The sequence below is a fragment of the Perca flavescens genome, chromosome 1, assembly GCF_004354835.1.
Source record: "Perca flavescens isolate YP-PL-M2 chromosome 1, PFLA_1.0, whole genome shotgun sequence".
In the NCBI taxonomy this organism is placed as follows: domain Eukaryota; kingdom Metazoa; phylum Chordata; class Actinopteri; order Perciformes; family Percidae; genus Perca; species Perca flavescens.
Genome location: NC_041331.1, coordinates 31,255,582 through 31,280,552, shown reverse-complemented (window position 1 = coordinate 31,280,552; position 24,971 = coordinate 31,255,582). Strand labels below are relative to the sequence as shown.

At 39.3% G+C, this 24,971-nt stretch overlaps 1 protein-coding gene, 1 long non-coding RNA gene and 1 pseudogene across 2 annotated transcripts; 2 read left to right on the top strand and 1 right to left on the bottom strand.

Moving 5' to 3' along the window:
• Positions 1-102: 102 nt before the first annotated feature.
• LOC114560024 (insulin gene enhancer protein ISL-3-like) lies at positions 103-4,653 on the bottom strand (annotated as a pseudogene).
• Positions 4,654-6,935: 2,282 nt separating this feature from the next.
• On the top strand, positions 6,936-9,652 carry LOC114559529 (uncharacterized). Its single transcript, XR_003693118.1, has 3 exons — positions 6,936-7,052; positions 8,283-8,404; positions 9,550-9,652. It is a non-coding gene; the product is annotated as an uncharacterized LOC114559529 (long non-coding RNA).
• Positions 9,653-10,214: 562 nt separating this feature from the next.
• Positions 10,215-21,711, top strand: LOC114553638 (histone-lysine N-methyltransferase set-1-like). Its single transcript, XM_028574982.1, has 6 exons — positions 10,215-10,250; positions 13,631-13,763; positions 13,857-14,019; positions 14,154-14,346; positions 14,665-14,698; positions 21,701-21,711. The coding sequence occupies exons 1-6, from the start codon at positions 10,215-10,217 to the stop codon at positions 21,709-21,711; spliced, it is 570 nt and encodes a 189-aa protein (XP_028430783.1).
• The last annotated feature ends 3,260 nt before the right edge of the window (positions 21,712-24,971 follow it).

Genomic DNA, 24,971 nt, shown 5'->3' with positions numbered 1-24,971 from the left:
GAAAGCTCCACAAAAAACTCGAGTCAATCGGTGCTTTCTTGGTTCCATCTCCTCCGTGTCATGAAATAAAAAAAAAAACACTCTCCTCTGTAGTTTGGGCGATGTGATGAGCTGGTCACATGCAGGGGACCGGGATCATGCTGCAATTGTCCTTGCAGGAGGGGGGGCCGACAGGTCTGAGGGGCCCCGTTTCACGTCTCCACCGGGCTGGGTACCATACTGTTGGGGGTGTCCGGTAACTGAGAGGACAAAGAAGTCACGTCGCTGCCGGAGGAGTTTCCGAGAGAGCCCGATTCAGAGAAAGACACCTGAACAGACAGAAACAAGTGTCAGAATATGCGAAATATTCAGGCTTTTATTTTGAAATCTTGGTTGAAAAAGCATTATAGTTCAGCTTGGTGTGTGTGTGTGTGTGTGTGTGTGTGTGTGTGTGTGTGTGTGTGTGTGTGTGTGTGTGTGTGTGTGTGTGCGTGTGGGTGTGTTTGCGCGCGCGCATGTGATGCATGTCTATATTCACGTGCAGCAACATTCTTATTGTTTGTGTGCATGTGTGAAAATATGTCTTTGCAAACGTCTTTGTATGCAAAATGCATGATTGATAGATAGATAGATAGATAGATAGATAGATAGATAGATAGATAGATAGATAGATAGATAGATAGATAGATAGATCTATGCATGCAGTTGGACTATGCCAGCATGCCAGGTTCTGATCTGCAGTGCATGCATGTCTGTGTGCACATCAACTCAGCCTGTCGTGAACACACACACACACACCAGTTGTTGGAAAGGTTGGCTGGTCCAGGTCGCTCTGCAGGGCGAACTCACTCAGGGCTTTCCATGGAGGCTGGTAGGTCTGAACCTCCACTGGGTTTCCCTGCACAGCACTCTCATGTCGGATAGGACTCCTGCTACAAGAGGCGTCCCTGTGAGGCCCTGCAGATTCTGACAAAGTATTTAAAAGAAAACACAGCATAAGCATTTGTCTGTGTCCTGCAAGAAAGCATCTGTCATTTTTAAAAGAACTGAAGAAAAAAAAAACAGCATCCTCGTGACATCCACATATATGTTTTTCAAAACACGTTTCCTTAGTGAAAAGTACGTTTACGTTTTCATGTGACATTTATAATAAATGCTGAATTTGGAATAATTAAGACAGCACTTTTCCCCAAAAAAAATGTCCTCTGTTGGTGTGGAGCAAAGATTGAACGGTAAAGAGATGTTTCTGAGATGTAGACCAAGCCTGTTTGCAGAGGATGTTTTTATCATTGAGGTCAAACAACTTAAGCCAAAACAGTTGATTCATTATTCATTGACCTAAAGTTTGAATACAGGATAGCACTGGAGCCAACTGGAGCGGTGTGTCTTAGTGTAGGCTAAGTGAAGTATAAAAAGTAAAAAAGTTCAGAAAAGGGTTAAAAAAAAAAAAGAAAAGAGGAGTAGCATACTGTAATGTTTATGATTTATAACATGGGACGTTATGATGTTATAGGAGTTTTATTCCAGAACATTACATACCTGCATCTGATAATTACAACCATATCAAATAATAAAAACAACATATTTTCATTTAAAAGAAAAAAAAAAACATAATTAAGCTATAAGTTTATTATGTTCATCTGGCTTACATGTGGCAAGTTTTTTTACACTACACTCTGCATTTAATAAAGATTTTTGCCAGCCTCAAAAATAAATAAAACTGGGTGAATTGACTTCACATACTGGTCATTGTTTTAAATAACAAGCAATCACGTAAATGTCCATGAACAAATAAAATAATAAAAGTAGTAATCAAGTGGTCAAACTTACGAAGATGCTTACAGTCTTATCACTGTGGTGCTGCTGCTGGAGCTGCTTCATCAGGATGGACTTCTTCTTGTCTTTTTGCAGCGCTTGTTCTGGAACCAGACCCGGATCACCCTGGGGCTCAGGCCGTCATCTCCACCAGCTGCTCCTTCATCAGCGCGTCCGGCCTCGGGTTGGCGTTAGCAGGTCCGCAACGTGTGGAGCTGCTTCTCGTTCAGCACCGTCCCGACCCGCGTCGTCTTCTCCGACTGCTTGTGGACGTGGTTCCGATGCGGGGCTGCCGCACGGTGACCGGGTCTGCTGAGGACGGAAGAAGGAAACCGTCCGTCAGAAACTGCACAAAGGCCTCAGAAAGCCTTTCATATATCGACGCATTTACTTAGCAGCCCATTAATCTCAATCTGAACTCTTTTTGCCTTTACCTCCCTTGGATTGTATGGCCGTAAGCAATAAATATGTATCAGCCTGACATGAATTTTTATGATATAGAAATGTCTGCAATTTAGTTTATAACCCAAAATTCAAGAAAATCAAGCTAGAGTCTTTAAAGAGGGAAAAAATATATGTTTGGGAAGTTCGTGGATGACAAAAAAATAACAACATCTGCTTAGATTTGATTTACATCTTCCATGGACATAAGAACGAAATTCTGGTCCATAATAAAAGATGTGAGAGACGTTTGAGTGAATTTCGATAGGCAAAACTTGTTTTTTTTAAGGTTGCGTTTTTCAATTTAACCACTCACTTCTTGCATTGTTGTCTGTTCTCCTATAGTTAATCATTTTTAACCGCATCGCCTTAAAATAGGAGGCTAATCTTATTTTTCTACAAATCTATATCCCTATACAAATCCTGCTGGTGTGTCACTGCACTGAGCTGTGTAAGGTATTTTGAACTGAGCGCTTTAAAGCAGGACGTTTTTGATCATTATTCACACATTTGCTTTGTTCTCTTTCTGTTGGCAGACGCCCTCAGGATGACAGCTCTACACACACACACACACACACACACACACACGCATACACACTACACGTATAGAAACACATACAGCCACAGACAAATACCAGATTATTCAGATAATGGCAACAGAGCAGGTTAACGCTAATAAGATCAATTATGAAATAGCCTAAAGAAAGGTCGCAGCACACACTTTACACGCGCGCGCGCACGTACACACACACACACACACACACACACACACATCAAGCCCAACAACCACCAAACAAATTATCTGGATGTTAAAGAACAACAAACAATACTAATCTTTGACAATCTTACATTGATATTTTTCTTTTGATTTTTAGTTTTTCTAAACTCAAGCGTTTTCTTTTTGTGTTTAATAGGCTATATGAGGATTTATTTTATACATTTCTTTCAACTGCAGGATTACATTTCCGGTTGTATGATGCTATAGCAATTACACCGGCTTAAGTATAAGAAATAAATAAATACATATAATAATAATAATAATAATAATAATAATAATAATAATAATAATAATAATAATAATAATAATAATCCGACCTGCCAGGTGCAGCGGTCTGTTGGAGTGGATGTGTCCGGGGCTGATGGGGCTTTCCTGCGGAGCTCCTCTCCAGCAGCAGGCTGTGGTCCGCCCGGCACAGCAGCTCCTCTTCCCGCAGGAGAACTCGTCTCCCGGCAGCAGCTGCCTGCTGCACAACACCGAAAGCACCGAAAACACTCGATGTGGTAAACGTTATCCCGGGCCCTCATCACCAAATCGCTGCTGCTGAATCCCAGGTTGCATTTTGCGCATTTTATTCCAAACAGCCTGGAAAATTGGAGAAAATTGTCGAAGAATTAAAACCTATGGATTGTAAATAACAACGAAGAAAACTTTTGGATGACAACTCAGAGTTGTGAGTTGTTTTCTAAAATGCTCTATTATGCTAAATTTATTTTTAATGTAATGTATAACAAAATGGTGTGCGTGTATTTTCTTGGTTTCTTTGGAATATTGTAAACTGCACATTTCCAAAGGTCTTCTCTTTTGACCTTTTCTTTTATGTCCAAATTGGTCATTTTTTTAATTTTGGTTTGGCCTCTACACACTATAAATAAGTATTGCATTTAAATATGTTTAACTTTATATTTTGATGTGATAAACCCATGTCAGCCTATAGTACTGGAATATTTCCAAACTCCTACCTTACATAATCTCTTTTTGCAATAGGTTTTGCCGTCCCGGACGAAAACAAGTGCAGGTCTCATCCAGGTACTGGCTGCACTCTGCACACTTCAGGCAGGCTGCATGCCACTCCAGGTCGGGAGACTCTCAGTATGTACTGGTCATGGATCTGACTTCCACATCCTACACACATCGCGAATCCTGGCTTCTCTGCAAAGAGCGCACAGCATTGTAACCACAGACTGAAAACGCAGCCAAATAAACACACTATCACGAACAACTGCAGCATGTATTCCTTTCTCTCTTTTTCAATTTTAAAATCCAGCCTGTATGTCTCAGTCTTGTAGTGAACTCCTCTATTTTGCAGACTGGACATGTCTTGATGCAGCTTGATGTTATGTAACAGATGAAGACTTTTGCCAGTGTTCGTCAAGCAAAAACACTGACTTGTTTAACTTCTATACTAAGGCGCCTCAAAAATTTACAAGAAATTACAGGCTACTACACAATATTGCGTCATTAAGACAATAACTTTAGTAATCGGTGCGCTGCTGAATATATCATGTAGCCAATAATGCCACCGCGAAGAAAATAAAATCTGCCACTTAAAACCCCACCGAGCAGTTTAGCCTACTTACTTTTGGAATGATCCCCCCCATATCATCCAAGAAAGAAGAGCTGAAAATAATATCCACCATACAGGACGGATAAAGGGGATTGTGGTAGATGCAGAAACGATGTGAGGAGATGACTGGCCCTTCGGCTGCCTCCCTGATAACGTGTGTCTCTCCGGACTGGGAGGGGGGTGAAAGGGGGCGAGGAGGCGGCAGGGTCCCACACGCTTGTGCTCTCACGTCATGACGTCAACACCGGACTGTCCAATCGCCCTACTGCATCTCTCTCTCAACCTGTTTGTGTATGACAAAAGCTTAAGAATGCAGATGTTCATATTGTGTTTCTTCGAACAAAGATTCAAAGCGAGGAAAGGCAAATATTTAACAGCAACACCATGGGACCAGTTCGATCAAGTTCTTAAGATGCACATCAATTTCATGATGGTGATAATGATATTCATCATTGTCATCTGTATATAAAAACGGTGCAAAGCTTCTGCATCTAAGAACATTAATCACCAAAATAAAAATAAAAATCTACATTTGTTTAGTTAAAATTGCCTAAATGTTTCGATCCTTGGGCACACAATGAAGCAATACTATTGAGAATAAATATATTATCAGGGTATTATTTGGTCCATGATACAAATTATCAGCCTACATGTCTGTTAAACTGCCCTTCACAGATTCACACAGGTGAGAAAAGACGTTTTGTCTTGCTCCACTGATGCGGGACGCTTCCATTAAAGTTTAATTTTGATTTAAGCTGTTCTTAAATCAATAATAAATAATCATAAGGCTGTATGTTGGTAAAACATCACAAAAATGTCCCATGTCATGATGGGGAATGCTATTTAGAGTCGCATTGCCGATCTTTGACTTAGAGGCAGAAATAGTGGAGTTTACTTATTATTGCCTTGAAAAGATTTTTTATTAAAAAAGTCAACGTCAACGATACATTTTTAGATTCATTTTTTTGGGGGGGGGACATACATTCAACAGGAGGCGAGGACAGTTGACAAGTCTCCTCTGCTCCGTCCCGGTTGCTCATCTACTCGAGAACAAGGCCATCTATTGGAGAAAAAGCAGAACTACATTTATCAGATCATGGCTAAGTCTTAATTTAAATCTGTTTTCCACATCATAGAATAATGCATGCACCAACATCAAATTGGGGTTTAATAGTCTAATTTGATTCAGAAAGATTGTAGGCTGTCGTTTAAAAACCAGCAACATGCATGTCCATTGACAGGTTCGGCCTGTTTGAATGATTAAATGAACAAACAATACAGACAGTTGCACTATGCCAATGTTTGCTGTGCCTCTGTTCAAACACCTTTTCCCTCCTGGTTCATCCTGCAGAGCAGTTCTCCTACAGTTGCCAGTTTTGATGTTGGCTGGGATCTCAAACAAGGACAAAATGGTCCATATTCTTGTCTAGATGAGTAGAAAATGTGGACTAAAATCAGAAGTTCCAAAAGTCATTTTTTCTATATCTCTTCCCTCTCTCATTCCCTCTCTTGCAGGCTAGACCAATATTGCAATAGACAGGTAAACTTCAACAACTATTCCTGCCTTAAATTATGACTCTTATTTTGAAAGCCACAAAACAAATATGCTCCTCCCGCTTAAAAATGTGGCTTGATTGGTTCGGGACTGCTCCTGGCTACTGTCAGGAATCCTGAATTTAGTTTGCTCACGAGCCGACCTGACAAACATGCAAACATCCGTATGTAAGAGGAGCAGTTTAGGAAACTGGTGAGTAGTTGTGTCTGTTGACGTGGTTGTTTTGCTGCAAGAATAAGGTAATGTTAACTATCAACGTGGCTGTCTTATTGTAAGTTCAAATAGGGTGGGCTTTACTGCAGCTCACTAGTCACACATTAGTCATCCACTGGTGTCAGGGATACGTGTTGTAGAAAAACTCTAATTATTTAATTCATCTTATCATTTTTATAATAATTTCTCAATTTTATCAACAGCCATCATAGAGTCACAGTCTCCCATCAAGTAAACGACTTGTGTGACCTTGTTAGTCTACTGTATCTTCATGTTGTTGCACATGTAGGCTACAGTAATGTTTGAGGACTATGTCTCGTCACTATGTGCAGTTTTGTATTCCTGCCATCAGATCTGCTGTAGAAAATGCTTTTGGCCTTTGACACAGCTGGGTTTACTGACACTTGATTTTGGAATAAGCTATTTGTAATTGCCCTGAACGAAACATGGCCGATGACGTCAATGCAGGTTGTTGACTGCCAAACTGCCCAAGCAATGGAAGTTAACGTCATAGTATTGTTGTAGAAGGTATACTTATTCTTGCTTTATGTTGTTTTTATATACTTATGCATGGCGTTCTCAACAGGTCAGTCTCCTCCAGAACACCCTTTTTGTTGCAGAGCACAACAAACTGACCCCTATCACACCGAATACCATTACTGCTGCCAGCAAGGCGGGGGGAGAGGTGTCATGACTAATAACTGGTACCAACTGTGTAACGGCAAGCCTGCAATACTTTTTGTCTGCCAAAACTTGTCCATGCGTATTCAAGGACACTGGTGATTTACAAAGACGTGCAAACTACATCATATATCTCCTGAAAGCTCTTGTATGCTTTTTTTTTCTTAAGACATCATACATAGTTTACAGAGGCGATGTTTGATGTGGAGAGTAATCTATCTGTAATCACTGTTTTTTTTTAATTAAGAGATCATTCAAGAGCGCTGAAACAAAAAAATGTATACCTGAGCTATAATTAGACCACAGCTGACATGAATTTAGTGAGTTCAGTTAGGATGCATGAATTGGTATAACTTCACTGAGGTCATTTTGAAAAACGACTTTTAACAAGGAGAGCAGTATAGACAAAGGGTTCGACAATAAAGTACTAGTGGTACAATATAGTACCAATGCCTTCTACGAGGTATTTTATGTGCTTTTCTACTCAGCTTTTTTGTCAAAAGAGAATAATAATTATTAATATACAAATTATATTGTATAGTTTATACAGCACGCTGCTCAAAATCAAATGTAGTAAATTTAGACTCACTCGCGACAATTCACTGTATTTCATATGGAGTGAAGTTTTTCAGTTATGCATAAAAAAAAAAAATACGTTTTATATTCTACATATTTGATTTTGCAACTTTATCTATTAATAATGTATAAATGTTCTAATGCACCTTAAAAGTAGTTTTTCTTTTTAATGAGTGACTTCATCCTGTATTCTGTAATTGTTCAATAGAACTGTCAGCTCATACATCTAATGGTATTTCAATTGAATTAGGATGCATTAAATTCAATCTTAGGTATTTTAATACAGCTTATAGTCTTTATCTCTAAGCTGTACTCTGTTTAGTATTAGAACAAGGTGCAATATGTGGTTAATTCAATGTGACTAACACATAATTTGAATGACTCACTCACTTGCATCAGTCACTTTAAATTGTACTATATGCTGTTTCTCAAAGAGAGTGGTATCCTATTCAAGCCACTTTTATTTCTTATTCTAAAAGTGGCTTGAATATAACATACGTAGTTTTAAAACCAGGCTGAGCTTTTACTTTTTATGCTTTGACATGCAACCTTTTCACCCGGCCCTTAGAGAGCTCATTATAACCATTACTTTACTTTTTATGGTCTCAGTCACTGTCACTAAAGATCTGTGAGAGCTTTGTACTGTAAGCCTCAGCATGTTGTGGTTCCCTTTACAGGATCTCCTCCCTTGTCTGCTAAGCTGGCTGTGGCTACTATTTCAGACTTCACTGAGGTCAAATCCCAAGACGCTTTTTTGTCATGACCGTGTGCTGGTGAGCCTCTTGTTGTCATAAATGCAGTAAGTGGCATAAACAATGACAATGTAAAGAGGACTTAGGAAAGGCACACCAACCGAACTCATACCACTTGAATACCATCCAACTATTAGCTCAATGTTCTTTGTATTAAATGATCTGTCTTTGCTACAATTCCCTCAAGGATAAGTTAGAAACCATCATATGACAACTCCTCATAATGATATATCATAGACACAGCCTGATTAATTCTAGAAGCATGCATTAAGTGTGGTGCACTTAATCATTCTAACCTTTTGGCAAAGTTTTGATGGTGATGTCGTGGCTTATTTATGCATGCTGTATTGTATATAGCATTTCCCACAATGCATAGCCTGCATGAAGAATAAAATATTGAATGTAGACTAAAATACTATGGGCACTCATTCATTGTTTTGCTGATGCTGTAGGCCAAGAGTGTTTTATATATGTGTATTCAACATAGAGTGAGGAAATGTCACATGTAGCATTATTGTTTGTGACCTGTTAATGACTGCTTGATCAAGCCCAGACATACTAGCTGTCACTCTGGCATAAAAACCTCCCAGAAGAATCTCTAATCACAACTTGATGGGGCCCATTAACCTCATGAAATATATATGTGTGACTGAAATCATCCACTTAAACTTTGGCAAGACCTAAATGTTCTTATTTGGAATTCAGGGAGGGGGCTGTCCTGGGCTGCATTACTGAACTTTTCACAGTGATTGGTTGTCTCTTGAATGTTTTAGGGATGCATGGCACTTTGCCTTTATTGTCAGACAAATTCTCCCAGGCTTGATTCAGTTGAAGTTGTGCCGATTTGTTTATGTCTGTTGGAGCATCTTTGCTATTGAACAAATAAAATTGTTTTTTATTTTGCAACGTATTATTTTTTCCCAGTAATTATTTGGTGAAAAGAAACAGACGTTTAAAACTGAACCCGTGTTTTTTTTGTCTAACTTTACAATATGTGCCATGGATTCTTTTGTCATTTATCAAGATATTTTGTAATTGTATATCTAATTAAGATGAATTTTAAAATTACTAATATACATGAAAAATTACTTAAATTATACAAATGCTTATATTAACCATCATTGTTTAGCCATTGTGTAATTAAGATACACACTAAGGGTGAACAGTATATTGTTCATGTATTTATTTACAGATTCCCCACCTTCTCCTGTGGGGATTTCCCAATGGCTCCAGCAGAACTCTAAACCAGGAGTGACACATCTGAGCTCACCAGTCTTGACACACAAGAAGGCAAAACTGTCAGTACGATTTTCTAAAATGATAAGCTTTTCTTTCTTTTTCTTATCTTTAAAAAAAATGAAAATCATGTTCCATTTTGTATAATGCTACATATAAGGAATTTCATATTCATTTTTAATGTCAAGCCAACTACTTTTTGTTTGTTGTTATCATGTCCATTTGATCATAGTTGGAAAACCTTTTGGAGGCCAAGTTTGGAACACACAGGCTGAGTAGTTTGTTCAGTGCACAAGTTGATGTGTTCATTTGTTGTCTGTCATGGCCTATTGGTGTTAAAAAGCACAACTGTAAAAATCACAACTCAAACCTCTGCTCTGTGTTTCTTCCATCAAGTGTGTGAGGGGTGAAATGTGTGCATGCTTACAGCATGAATTTATGTGTTTGTTTCTGTGCACTCACCTGCCTGCACATGGTTGTCCATATATATGCAAGAAGATGTGTGTGTGTGTGTGTGTGTGTGTGGTGGGATGAGGCAGTTTTATTATATCATCACATCTGTGTTGAAATGCAGTGAGAGCTTCTAGAGCTGCTGTAGCTTCTGGCTTTGTCCCCAATGAGATGCAGGTCAGCCCGACAGGAAAGATTGTAGCTCCTGTAAGTCATTAATCACATGGTTTGCAGCTTTGTTTGTCTCCTACCAAAGGATCCATACATACACATTGTGTTTAGATTAATTAAAAGGCCGAAAAACTTGAAAACACAACTTAGACTTCAAGCAGGTTTTGTTTGACAATTAGGGCCCTATATATTTAATGATTTATAGCAATTCTTACAGTAAGTTAACTTCTTAGACCATGATTTGTGTGAAGATTGAATTCAAAATTTGCAATAAATAAAATTATAAAACTGTTAAATGACAACAATATACTATATAGCCATATGTTTCATTACAACTGAATTACCGAACAAACTGGTAAACACACAGAAAACAAATCCATGAACATTGGCAGTAATAATCCCTAAAGAATGAGGACAAACTCTTCCTAAACATAGCAATCTTATAGTTCATAGCAGTATTCCTCAAACAGTGATCTGACATGCTTTGGAACAGATTGTATTTATAGGCGTCTAATGATCATCAGATGTCACAGGCTGGTGCCTGGTTCTTAAGACATCAGGCTAATTCCTGCACACAGTCGCACCTTTTAACAATTCTAAAACCACTGAGTGTATGACTGTATTATACAACAGTATAATATATTACAAATTAATTAAATTTAATTTTGTTGATTTGGACATTTGTTTCTCAGCATATGTCAGCAAATTGTTTGAACATCAAAACCCCTTGAAATGTAGTTAATGGGCAGTTTAAAGCTCTAAAACCATTTACCAGAACCAAAAGTGAGTTAGTTTTAAATTAGTATTAATTTTGAGCCCACACTTGTTAGGCTGAAGATGTCCATTATTACCTTATCAGCCAATTTTTTATTTTTATTAATATAAGCACACAGGTTTCAATATATTACAAATGTTGTTGTAAACAGATATCTCCTCAAATCATTTTGTAATGAACTTTTTAAAGACAAAAAGGTCAAGTATTATTTTCTAAAATCCATAATAACAGCATATGTCACATCAATTGTTTTATATGTCACAACAGTGATAAGTTTTCTTCATGCAGTTATTTAAATTGTCCCTCCAGTTGTTTATCGACCCTCAATTAGTGCCTCTGTGTGGAGAGAAAAAAAAATCACATCCTCATGCAAATTGCGAGGCCGTTCTGAGAGGGGCTGCTTTTCTAACCAACGACACGCCAGACATTTCACCTGGGCTCCACGGACCTAAGGGTAATGGGACTATGCCAAAGTCCTCATAAATCAAAGAGCGGAATTGCATTCTGTAGTGTCTAAACTACATAAATTCTCTTTTTCTTTGAAAGTCCTCATTTACCACTTGACCTGATTTTGAGTGTATCCCAGTGTATCAGAACAGCGACGCCACTGCTGGGTTTTATATTGCAGTTTCATACACATTTCTGATACACACGGTGCATTTTGGCGGGCTGTCTTGTGATTGGCTGGTTTACGCGCGTGGGCGGGGCCAAACGGAGGTCGACTGGAAGCTCCGCCCAGACATGCCCGGAGCATGGCCCAGAGACGTTTTTTGTTTAAAACTTAAATGGACCACACCTGGGAGCGGCATCTAGACGTCATGGACTTACTAGAGGATTAAATACATACAGGTAATGTTTATATTGTAAATAGATATTATAGATATTACTGTGAAATGTATAGCTATATTTACAAGCATGTGCAATGTTAGCTGAGCTAGCTTAATTGGCTATCAACATGTGCTGCTCATTAAGCCTCAGGCTAAAGCTGTGGAGGACAGCAGGTAGAGATGAGGACAGAAGCAACATTGCCAGCAGGTCAAATTTGGTAGTTTTGTTTTTAAAATGAAAGCTAGCTAGGTTAAGTTGAGCTGTGGCTAATATGGCTTAACAAGCAGGGCGTAGCCACATGCCCTGCTCGTTAAGCCTCGTTTAGCATTTACGTGAAGTGGATGTCTGCAGAGAGGACAGGAGAGGAGGACTAGAAAGCAGCTAGTTGGCAGCTCGTTTTTTTGGAACTGGAACAAAAAAGAACTAAGAGGATGTACTGATATCATCTTTGGTTTTCCTATTCTGTAAGTACTAAGTTGATTAACAAGTTTATGTAACTGTCTGTCTGTATCCACCTGTAGCTTTTGTAATTGCTGAGGTCTGGACCTGGAAGCCTTAACTTTTACCACAGACATTGTGTTTGTTTTAGAGAATCTTATATTTTCTTAGTAGCCCAACATTATTTTGTTTAAATATGAAGTTGCAGTGACACAGGAAGGCTGGAAGATTTATCATTAATAGGAGTACTTTCAGGCCATTTAATAAATGTAATGTGTTTATGATGTTTTGTTAGTGTACTAAACCTGTAAGATAAATTAATTGGTACCCATAGTAACCAACCACAATGATCAATATACAAAACATGAGGGAAAACAGACCTGACAGGTATCTGGTGCAGTGTGTTATTTCAAAGAACTGTTCATTTAGTTAGCTGAGGACAGAGGCAGTAGTATAAAGCACCATGGTTTCTATAGCAAACAGCACCTGTTTACTGAGCCTCCTGCAAATGTCTGGGTTTAGACTACTTTCCAAATATATGACTATGTTGAATCTAGTAAACTTGTAGAGGGGATGGGACTGCCTTTTCTCTTGTAGTTTTACATACTTTTGACCATTCTTTGACCAGTCAGGTGCATGTTAATTTGAATAATTCTAAAACCGATCTAATGCCAGAAGCATCACAGTGATAACATTTCATGCCCTGGTTCTTTTTAATGTCATAATAATCTGTAATTCATATTGACCAAAGAAACCAAATTTAAAGGACTTTGAACCCAAAAACACAATGTGAATCCCATTACTGTCACATGAAGAAAGAGAAAATGTAGAGCGTATGATATAAAGAGAAGAGAAATCAGACAGACTGTATCAATTTAAGATTTTATCTTTGAAAAGAACACAGCTGCTGTTAGTTAAAACATTTTTCTTGCTACCTGTCTGTTATTTTTGGATGGTAACACTGAGCAACATGGTCTATGAAGCCTACTAGAGATTCGCTCGATTTGTTTTTGATTAGAGAAATTACCTTGTGTGGTCAGTGACTTTCTACACCATCAGAAAACAAAATCAGTTGGAGGCAGGATGAAGTTTAGTCTGAATGTGGTCAAGCACAGCTGGAGATTAAAGCAACTGTCACCCTTCTCCTGTTATCTATTACAGACTCCCACCAGCCTGTTATTTTGTGAGAAAGATGTTACACTTTTTATGTATTCTTAAAATAATCAATAAAATATGTGTGGTGCAGTTATGAGCACATCATTTGGCTTCTGTCCAGATGTGGCTTGTACATTACTAATTTATCCAGAGTTTTGTTTTCTGATCATGCTTGTCCCAGTGAACATTGTAATCCTGACAATCACTTTTGGTAATTTAGGCTGTGGCACCTGTAAACAGTAAACATGCAGCGGCGTGTAGGCGCATTAATCCAAAGGATGATGCAAGATTTTATGTTACTGCTGAAAGTGACAAAGTGGGACTTGACATCAAGTACATCAATGCTGTAAAAGGTAAGTTGAATCTTCTGACTGTTTAATCATGATTCAACTTTAATACATATCACTTTTTGCCACTTATTTGTTGTTTTGTCTTTGATGAATTAGGCCATGGCATCTTCACCTCTGTTCCATTTGAAAAGGGAGACTTTCTATTGGAATACAGAGGTGATCTAATAAACAAGCAAGAATGTGAGAGGAGACGGAGCATTTACCATGACCTCCTCAAAGTGTTTATGTTCGAGTTCCATTTTAATGGAAAACTGTGGTGGTAATGTATATATGTCACTGATTAATCTTATCAGAATTATATGACTCTTTTCTCTTTTCTCACATTAGGTTCATTTACATTGCATTAGTAAAAAAAAACGGATTGTTTTGAAAATATTACTTGTGTTTTTGTAGTGTTGATGCAGCAACAGAGAATGGGTCACTTGGCAGACTTGTAAATGACGACCATATGAACCCTAATGCCAAGATGAAGTACCTCACTGTGCAAGGGAAGCCCCATCTCTGTTTGTTTGCAGTTCGAGACATAAGTCCAGGAGAGGAGATCACCTATAATTATGGTGACTCAGACTGGCCGTGGAGATGCAAGGTGGTCGAAATTTGACATTTTGAAATTGATAGTTCTCATATAAGAAATGCTTTAACCATAGAACATTTCACATACCAAAATACTGTACATTTTCCATCTAGCTCCAGGTAGAACATGATTTTTATAGCTTTTGTTAGCAGTTTGTTAGCACCATCAGTCCCCATACCACCTACCCAGCACACCATAGCAAAGATGATACTGACCATTACAGACTGGTAGAATAAAAACAATGAAGTCATCAAATGCTGTGTTCATCAGATTATAGTTTTCATAGTCCACGGTCTAAAATATGTTTTGTTTTTTTTTTCTTTTTTACAGGCCCTTGATGATGAAATGGCTCCAAAGATTTGTGGTGCCACAAATCCCCCATCCACAATTGATGAGCCTGAAGAGGTATGTCTTCTTCTTTTTTATTCAGATGTCAAATATCCTCTCTAGTAGTACGTTCCCAGGACTTTCTCTTTATTGTCCTTTTGTCTCTGTTTCATCTTCTACAGCTGACCACTGAGAGCAAGTGCATCCATACAGCTGTCAGCCACCCAAATCAGACCAGTCCAGAGCTCGGCCCACTCACCAAGGTTGGAGAGGTAAATTAAATCTCATGTACAACTTAGTGAAGTTATTTGTGGCAAAATGTTAAATCTACCAACCTATTTCAATGTGTGTGTGTGTGTGTGTGTGCAGTCGCCTGAGTAGAACATGCTTTATGTGGACAATGAAATGGAAGGACATTGTCTAAACACGCTTGTTCAAGCTTCAGTCAGTATAATATCTTAGTGTATGTGTATCAAACGGTGAACCCCACCCAAATATGACTTGGGAGGACCATAAAGTTTAGAGGGTCCTGTCACCAGAGGCATCGCTTTGGTTTTTAAGAACACTTGGACTGCCTGCATTTGATCTGTATGTTGGTTTAATGTGACTGATACGGTGTTTAGGTACATCTAGTGGATGGCCACCCACTCAACAGCACTGACGAAAATTCATGAGAAAAAGTAATTTAAAAGAATCATAGCAAATCTAAGAACTATAAAAGGACTAAAAAGTCACTCCATGTAAAAGCTTACAGCCCCTTATTCTAGAAGTGCGATCATTCTAGCAAGTGGGCTGGCAATTGATAAAAAACAAAGAAATCAAATACTGTATTCAGCAGAGTATAGTTTTCATAGTCTACAGACTGTAGTCATGTGGCCTGTTCAGTGGCTAGAGAACTGTTTCAGAGACTACATGTTTTCCACAAAACACTCAGCAATACAGCCATGATATCTTTTCACAGAATACTACACAGGGAACATATTGTCTTCAAGATATTTATGATAATATATATATATATATATTTTTTTTCCTTTTTACAGGCCCTTGATGACGAAATGGCTCCAAAGATTTGTGGTGCCACAAATCCCCCATCCACAATTGATGAGCCTGAAGAGGTATGTCTTCTTTTTTTTTTATTCAGATGTCAAATATCCTCTCTAGTAGTACGTTCCCAGGACTTTCTCTTTATTGTCCTTTTGTCTCTTTTGTTTCATCTTCTACAGCTGACCACTGAGAGCAAGTGCATCCATACAGCTGTCAGCCACCCAAATCAGACCAGTCCAGAGCTCGGCCCACTCACCAAGGTTGGAGGGTAAATTAAATCTCATGTACAACTTAGTGAAGTTATTTGTAGCAAAATGTTAAATCTACCAACCTATTTCAATGTGTGTGTGTGTGTGTGTGTATGTGTGTGTGCAGTCGCCTGAGTAGAACATGCTTTATGTGGACAATGTTGAGTAGAACATGCTTTATGTGGACAATGAAATGGAAGGACATTGTCTAAACATGCTTTTTCAAGCTTCAGTCAGTATAATATCTTAGTGTATGTGTATCAAATGGTGAACCCCACCCAAATATGACTTGGGAGGACCATAAAGTTTAGAGGGTCCTGTCACCAGAGGCATCACTTTGGTTTTTAAGAACACTTGGACTGCCTGCATTTGATCTGTATGTTGGTTTAACGTGAATGGTAAGTTGTTTGGTTACAGGTAATGGATAGGCACCCTATTAGTTATACTGGGCTACAACAAGTCAGCTCCTGGCACTGAGGCTAACCACAAATTCCCCATCTACAATTTAAAAATATGAAGAAGTTATATCTTCATATAGGATATGCTATAAATAAGCTGCGTATAACTAAGATACGCTATAAATAACAATAAAATACAATGCAATAAAATAGTAATAACATGTATGAGTCTGATGGCTGATGGTACAAAAGAGCCCCCTAAGTGCTTTGAGGCATGCGGCTCACTGAGCCTGTGGCTACACATGCTCCTGAACTGCCTCAGTTCTACACACAGGAAGAGAGGGGTAGTCCTTTATAGTTTTCAGCGTCCCTCTCATCCGCTGTCTGTCACTGCCTCCACACTGTCCAAATCCATCCTTCCCACAGAGCTGGCATTCTCACCAGCTTGCCCAGTTTGATAGCACCACCAGTCCCGATACCACCTACCCAGCACACCATAGCAAAGATGATACTGACCATTACAGACTGGTAGAACAAAAACAATGAAGTCATCAAATGCTGTGTTCATCAGATTATAGTTTTCATAGTCCACGGTCTAAAATATCTTTTGTTTTTTTTTCTTTTTACATGCCCTTGATGACAAAATGGCTCCAAAGATTTGTGGTGCCACAAATCCCCCATCCTCAATTGATGAGCCTGAAGAGGTCTTCTTCTTCTTTTTTATTCAGATGTCAAATATCCTCTCTAGTAGTACGTTCCCAGGACTTTCTCTTTATTGTCCTTTTGTCTCTTTGTTTCATCTTCTACAGCTGACCACTGAGAGCAAGTGCATCCATACAGCTGTCAGCCACCCAAATCAGACCAGTCCAGAGCTCGGCCCACTCACCAAGGTTGGAGAGGTAAATTAAATCTCATGTACAACTTAGTGAAGTTATTTGTGGAAAAATGTTAAATCTACCAACCTATTTCAATGTGTGTGTGTGTGTATGTGTGTGCAGTCGCCTGAGTAGAACATGCTTTATGTGGACAATGTTGAGTAGAACATGCTTTATGTGGACAATGAAATGGAAGGACATTGTCTAAACATGCTTTTTCAAGCTTCAGTCAGTATAATATCTTAGTGTATGTGTATCAAATGGTGAACCCCACCCAAATATGACTTGGGAGGACCATAAAGTTTAGAGGGTCCTGTCACCAGAGGCATCGCTTTGGTTTTTAAGAACACTTGGACTGCCTGCATTTGATCTGTATGTTGGTTTAACGTGAATGGTAAGTTGTTTGGTTACAGGTAATGGATAGGCACCCTATTAGTTATACTGGGCTACAACAAGTCAGCTCCTGGCACTGAGGCTAACCACAAATTCCCCATCTATAATTTAAAAATATGAAGAAGTTATATCTTCATATAGGATATGCTATAAATAAGCTGCTGCGATAACTAAGATACGCTATAAATAACAATAAAATGCAATAAAATAAAATAATAACATGTACGAGTCTGATGGCTGATGGTACAAAAAGAGCCCCCTAAGTGCTTTGAGGCATGCGGCTCACTGAGCCTGTGGCTACACATGCTCCTGAACTGCCTCAGTTCTACACACAGGAAGAGAGGGGTAGTCCTTTATAGTTTTCAGCGTCCCCTCATCCGCTGTCTGTCACTGCCTCCACACTGTCCAAATCCATCCTTCCCACAGAGCTGGCATTCTCACCAGCTTGCCCAGTTTGATAGCACCACCAGTCCCGATACCACCTACCCAGCACACCATAGCAAAGATGATACTGACCATTACAGACTGGTAGAACAAAAACAATGAAGTCCTCAAATGCTGTGTTCATCAGATTATAGTTTTCATAGTCCACGGTCTAAAATATCTTTTGTTTTTTTCCTTTTTACAGGCCCTTGATGACAAAATGGCTCCAAAGATTTGTGGTGCCACAAATCCCCCATCCTCAATTGATGAGCCTGAAGAGGTAGGTCTTCTTCTTTTTTTTATTCAGATGTCAAATATCCTCTCTAGTAGTACGCGTCCCAGGACTTTCTCTTTATTGTCCTTTTGTCTCTTTGTTTCATCTTCTACAGCTGACCACTGAGAGCAAGTGCATCCATACAGCTGTCAGCCACCCAAATCAGACCAGTCCAGAGCTCGGCCCACTCACCAAGGTTGGAGAGGTAAATTAAATCTCATGTACAACTTAGTGAAGTTATTTGTGGCAAAATGTTAAATCTACCAACCTATTTCAATGTGTGTGTGTGTGTGTGTGTGTGTGCAGTCGCCTGAGTAGAACATGCTTTATGTGGACAATGTTGAGTAGAACATGCTTTATGTGGACAATGAAATGGAAGGACATTGTCTAAACATGCTTGTTCAAGCTTCAGTCAGTATAATATCTTAGTGTATGTGTATCAAACGGTGAACCCCACCCAAATATGACTTGGGAGGACCATAAAGTTTAGAGGGTCCTGTCACTAGAGGCATCGCTTTGGTTTTTAAGAACACTTGGACTGCCTGCATTTGATCTGTATGTTGGTTTAACGTGAATGATACGGTGTTTAGGTACATCTAGTGGATGGCCACCCACTCAACAGCACTGACGAAAATTCATGAGAAAAAGTAATTTAAAAGAATCATAGCAAATCTAAGAACTATAAAAGGACTAAAAAGTCACTCCATGTAAAAGCTTACAGCCCCTTATTCTAGAAGTACGATCATTCTAGCAAGTGGGCTGGCAATTGATAAAAACGAAGAAATCAAATACTGTATTCAGCAGAGTATAGTTTTCATAGTCTACAGACTGTAGTCATGTGGCCTGTTCAGTGGCTAGAGAACTGTTTCAGAGACTACATGTTTTCCACAAAACACTCAGCAATACAGCCATGATATCTTTTCACAGAATACTACACAGGAACATATTGTCTTCAAGATATTTATGATAATATATATATATATTTTTTTTTTCCTTTTTACAGGCCCTTGATGACGAAATGGCTCCAAAGATTTGTGGTGCCACAAATCCCCCATCCACAATTGATGAGCCTGAAGAGGTATGTCTTCTTTTTTTTATTCAGATGTCAAATATCCTCTCTAGTAGTACGTTCCCAGGACTTTCTCTTTATTGTCCTTTTGTCTCTTTGTTTCATCTTCTACAGCTGACCACTGAGAGCAAGTGCATCCATACAGCTGTCAGCCACCCAAATCAGACCAGTCCAGAGCTCGGCCCACTCGCCAAGGTTGGAGAGGTAAATTAAATCTCATGTACAACTTAGTGAAGTTATTTGTAGCAAAATGTTAAATCTACCAACCTATTTCAATGTGTGTGTGTGTGTGCAGTCGCCTGAGTAGAACATGCTTTATGTGGACAATGTTGAGTAGAACATGCTTTATGTGGACAATGAAATGGAAGGACATTGTCTAAACATGCTTGTTCAAGCTTCAGTCAGTATAATATCTTAGTGTATGTGTATCAAATGGTGAACCCCACCCAAATATGACTTGGGAGGACCATAAAGTTTAGAGGGTCCTGTCACCAGAGGCATCACTTTGGTTTTTAAGAACACTTGGACTGCCTGCATTTGATCTGTATGTTGGTTTAACGTGAATGGTAAGTTGTTTGGTTACAGGTAATGGATAGGCACCCTATTAGTTATACTGGGCTACAACAAGTCAGCTCCTGGCACTGAGGCTAACCACAAATTCCCCATCTACAATTTAAAAATATGAAGAAGTTATATCTTCATATAGGATATGCTATAAATAAGCTGCGTATAACTAAGATACGCTATAAATAACAATAAAATACAATGCAATAAAATAGTAATAACATGTATGAGTCTGATGGCTGATGGTACAAAAGAGCCCCCTAAGTGCTTTGAGGCATGCGGCTCACTGAGCCTGTGGCTACACATGCTCCTGAACTGCCTCAGTTCTACACACAGGAAGAGAGGGGTAGTCCTTTATAGTTTTCAGCGTCCCTCTCATCCGCTGTCTGTCACTGCCTCCACACTGTCCAAATCCATCCTTCCCACAGTGCTGGCATTCTCACCAGCTTTCCCAGTTTGATAGCACCACCAGTCCCGATACCACCTACCCAGCACACCATAGCAAAGATGATACTGACCATTACAGACTGGTAGAACAAAAACAATGAAGTCATCAAATGCTGTGTTCATCAGATTATAGTTTTCATAGTCCACGGTCTAAAATATCTTTTGTTTTTTTCCTTTTTACAGGCCCTTGATGACGAAATGGCTCCAAAGATTTGTGGTGCCACAAATCCCCCATCCTCAATTGATGAGCCTGAAGAGGTAGGTCTTCTTCTTTTTTTATTCAGATGTCAAATATCCTCTCTAGTAGTACGCGTCCCAGGACTTTCTCTTTATTGTCCTTTTGTCTCTTTGTTTCATCTTCTACAGCTGACCACTGAGAGCAAGTGCATCCATACAGCTGTCAGCCACCCAAATCAGACCAGTCCAGAGCTCGGCCCACTCACCAAGGTTGGAGAGGTAAATTAAATCTCATGTACAACTTAGTGAAGTTATTTGTGGCAAAATGTTAAATCTACCAACCTATTTCAATGTGTGTGTGTGTGTGTGTATGTGTGTGCAGTCGCCTGAGTAGAACATGCTTTATGTGGACAATGTTGAGTAGAACATGCTTTATGTGGACAATGAAATGGAAGGACATTGTCTAAACATGCTTTTTCAAGCTTCAGTCAGTATAATATCTTAGTGTATGTGTATCAAACGGTGAACCCCACCCAAATATGACTTGGGAGGACCATAAAGTTTAGAGGGTCCTGTCACCAGAGGCATCGCTTTGGTTTTAAGAACACTTGGACTGCCTGCATTTGATCTGTATGTTGGTTTAATGTGAATGGTAAGTTGTTTGGTTACAGGTAATGGATAGGCACCCTATTAGTTATGTATGTATGTATGTATGTATGTATGTATGTATGTATGTATGTATGTATGTATTTATGAAGTAAATTAAATATCACATTGGTATTGGATTTAAAGTTATTAGGTATTGACATGTAAATATGAAATGTCTTTCTGTCCAAACTATGTGGCATAAATAAATACTACAATTACTTTTTTCGCCAACAGTGTCAAAAAAACACCGCCTGGTGTGCGCAACAGTATCCTCCTCCTTGGACAAGTGTGTTAATTGTGTGGGACCCGTATCTTCCTTCAAGTGGCTTGGCTATCGATGCACAGGTTAGATATTTAGTGAATTAGTATAGAGTAGGGCTGCACAATTAATCAAATTTTAATCACGATCACGATTTTTGCTTCCCACGATCAAATTTGCGTGATTGTGTTATATTTAAAATGTGTCATTCCGTTCATAGAACAGTTTTAGCAAAGCCAATCTAGCGCTCCATCAACGACTGGCTGATCACGTGTCTGTGTGAGCCAATCAGAGTTTTTCCCTGCACCGCTCAGCTCAATTTTTAGATGTAGACAGTCACAGAGGACAGAGTTATGTGCGGAAAATTCCACAACAGGTAGCAATCGGGCATCATAAGTCTGTCACGATGTTTACCAGTTTACCAGTAAATGCAACATTTTGTCCCATCTGTTTTTTTGTTTTTTTCATACAACAGCAAGGACCATAGTGCTAGTTTGTTTCTTTTTAGCTCACAGCTTTAGCGGCAGACTGTTGGCAGTCCCGCTGTTGGAATCCTACAGTGAAATACATTCACACTACACCGTTAGCTGTCAGCATTTTAGCCGTGTTTAATCCAGTTACTACTGTGGCTAACAGTAGGCTAACGTTACCTGCCATGTAATGTGTTATTAGTGTTTACTAGCATGACATGCAGCAATATTTATTAACGGGTTTGAGCATCAGAGCCCAAAGCAGACATGTAAAAAATTGTAGAAAATTGCGTTGCCTGTATCTTTCACGGCAAACGTGCATGTGTGGAAAGCGGTTGCACAACAGCTGAAATGGCATACTCCTTCACAGTATCCTTCAATAAAGGAGGAATGTAGCACAATATGGATGTAAAAGCGGTTATAATTAGCCTATGTGACAATAAAATTTGTTTTGGTTAAAAACAAATAATCGTGATAATTAATCGTGATCTCAATATTGATCAAAATAATCGTGATTATCGTTTTGGCCATAATCGTGCAGCCCTAGTATAGAGTGTACATGTGTTGTGCTCTAACCACTTAAATAGACCTACAGTGTTAACATTATTTTACTCAAAATGTGTTACAGTTTGTTCAGGGTCTGGCATAAATCCTGCCTCAAGCAAATTACAGGAGATTACTTGCACAGCACAGCACAGGTGAGTATCTACTGAGTGAGTGTTGAACTTGAACTGTCTATAACATTCAATCACCCTGTAAAATAATATGCTTTCTCACCAATTCAGGCACAGCAGTCTTCTGAGGCTTCTGAGGATGAACGGATGTCAGATCAGGACAAAATTCCACATCCACAATTGGACGAAATATCATCTGATGATGCTGAGGACATGTCTGACAAGGAATACATACCTGACTCTGAGGATGATGAATATGATTCAGATGCCAGCATACACTTAATGTCAAGTAAGGCAAGAGCTGCACATATTCAAGTAAAAACGGTAATACCTGATGTTGGAACATCTTATGGGTCAGACATAGGCACCCCAGTTGTGCCCAGTACATCACAATGTTGGCCACCCCTTAAAAATAAGATGATTCCCAATGCTGCTGACACATCTAATTCAGCGAATTCATCAAAGGAAAAGCCAGAGGAAGAAACTGTGACTCATGAACAAGAATTACCACATCTGATTATGAGTAAAAAGAATTACTGTTATGTTTGTGGTAAGCCACAAAGCAAAATTTCCCGCCACTTGAAAACACACAAGACACATGCTGAAATTGTCCATGCATTTTCCCTTCCTGAGGACTCAAAAGAGCGCAAGATATTATTAGAAAAAAATGAGGAATAAGGGAAATTTTAAACATAACACTGCAGTTTTGCAAGATGGAACAGGATCACTGAAAGTGAAGAGAAAGCCAAAAGCTAAAACACTGGCAGGAAAGTTTATTCACTGTATGTATTGTCAAGGGATGTACATACGTAAGGAGCTTTGGAGACATGTCCGCAGATGCCCCTTTAAGCCAGAAAACGAAGATTTGGATGACCAACCTGGGAGAACCAAAGTACTGGGCTTGGCTGTAGCTCTGGAGTCTACATTCTGTCAGCAGATCTCAAGTGGAGTGTGGAAGCTCCTTAGTGTCATGAAACAAGATGAGGTGGCCTCAGTTGTGCGAAATGACCTCTCTATCATTCAGTTTGCCCAGTCACTCTACAACAAACATGGACAAGACCCTACAAAATATGAATACATTCGACAGAAGCTCCGTGAAGTGGGGCGTTTGTTGTTATGCCTGCGTGCAGAATTCTCAGTACATAACCTAGAGGAGGCTGTTAAACCTGCTAACTTCCAGAGAGTTGTGCAAGCAGTAAAGAAAGTTTCAGGTTTTGATGAAGAAAAACACTTGTACCAGAAACCAAGCCTTGCGTTGAAACTGGGGCATACACTGCAGAAAATTGCTGACATTATTCATTGTAGGGCACTCATGGCAGAAGATGAAGAGTTGATCAGGTACACTGACACATTCAAGAAGTTGTACACCTCAGGTGGTCTGAGTTGGTGTCTCACAGTGCCCTGAACACACTGAGCGATGCAAAATACAACAAACCATCAACATTGCCCTTCACTGAAGATGTTCAGATCCTTCATCAGTACCTTGAGAAATCTGCAGAAAGTGCCTTCTGCAGCTTGAAGGAAGAGGCCACCACTCAGAACTATGCTCAACTTGCAAAACTCACACTTGCACAAATCATTGTGTTCAATCGAAGACGTGCTGGGGAAGTTTCAAAAATGCGCCTCAAAAGTTTTCATGAAAGGGACAACACAAAGCTCCATGAAGATGTTGCCATGGGGTTGTCTAAGACTGAACAGAAGCTCTGCAACTATTTCAGCCGAATTGAAATCCTGGGGAAAAGGGGCAGAAAGGTTGCAGTTCTGCTCACACCAAGGGTGGTGGATGCTTTGTCACTACTTGCCAGTAGAAGAACTGAATGTGGCGTTTGTGCCACAAATGTCTTCCTGTTTGCAAGACCAACGTCAATGAGCCACTACAGAGGACAGGACTGTTTGCGTGTTCATGCAAACCAGTGTGGAGCAAAGCACCCGGAGTACCTCAGGTCAACACAACTCAGGAAACATGTTGCCACACTCTCACAAGTCCTTAATTTAAAAAACAATGAACTTGATCAGGTTGCAGATTTCCTGGGTCACGACATCCGTGTTCACCGCGACTTCTACAGATTACCAGTTCCCACAACACAACTGGCTAAGATTTCCAAACTGCTTTTGTCAATGGAGAAAGGACACCTTTCCAGCATGCAGGGAAGTCACTGGATGATATTGAAATTGAAGGTTTGTATAGAAATTAGCCCTTGTAGATATTATCTGAGTGTTTGTTTTTTCCTTGATATGTTAATTTATAAACCTCTAGACTTGGCGTAGTCAACATCCTTTTCCAAGAAAAAAAATCACCTTTCATGTCCAAATATGAGTTGAGGACTACTATTCAGAAATATAAGCA

Bases quoted from the DNA above. Each gene is read 5' to 3' on its own strand.
- LOC114553638 (XM_028574982.1), top strand. From the start codon at position 10,215: ATGCAGGTCAGCCCGACAGGAAAGATTGTAGCTCCT. The intron at 10,251-13,630 runs GTAAGTCATTAA...TTGGTAATTTAG, and splicing joins CAGGAAAGATTGTAGCTCCT to GCTGTGGCACCTGTAAACAG. The intron at 14,020-14,153 runs GTAATGTATATA...GTGTTTTTGTAG, and splicing joins TTTAATGGAAAACTGTGGTG to TGTTGATGCAGCAACAGAGA.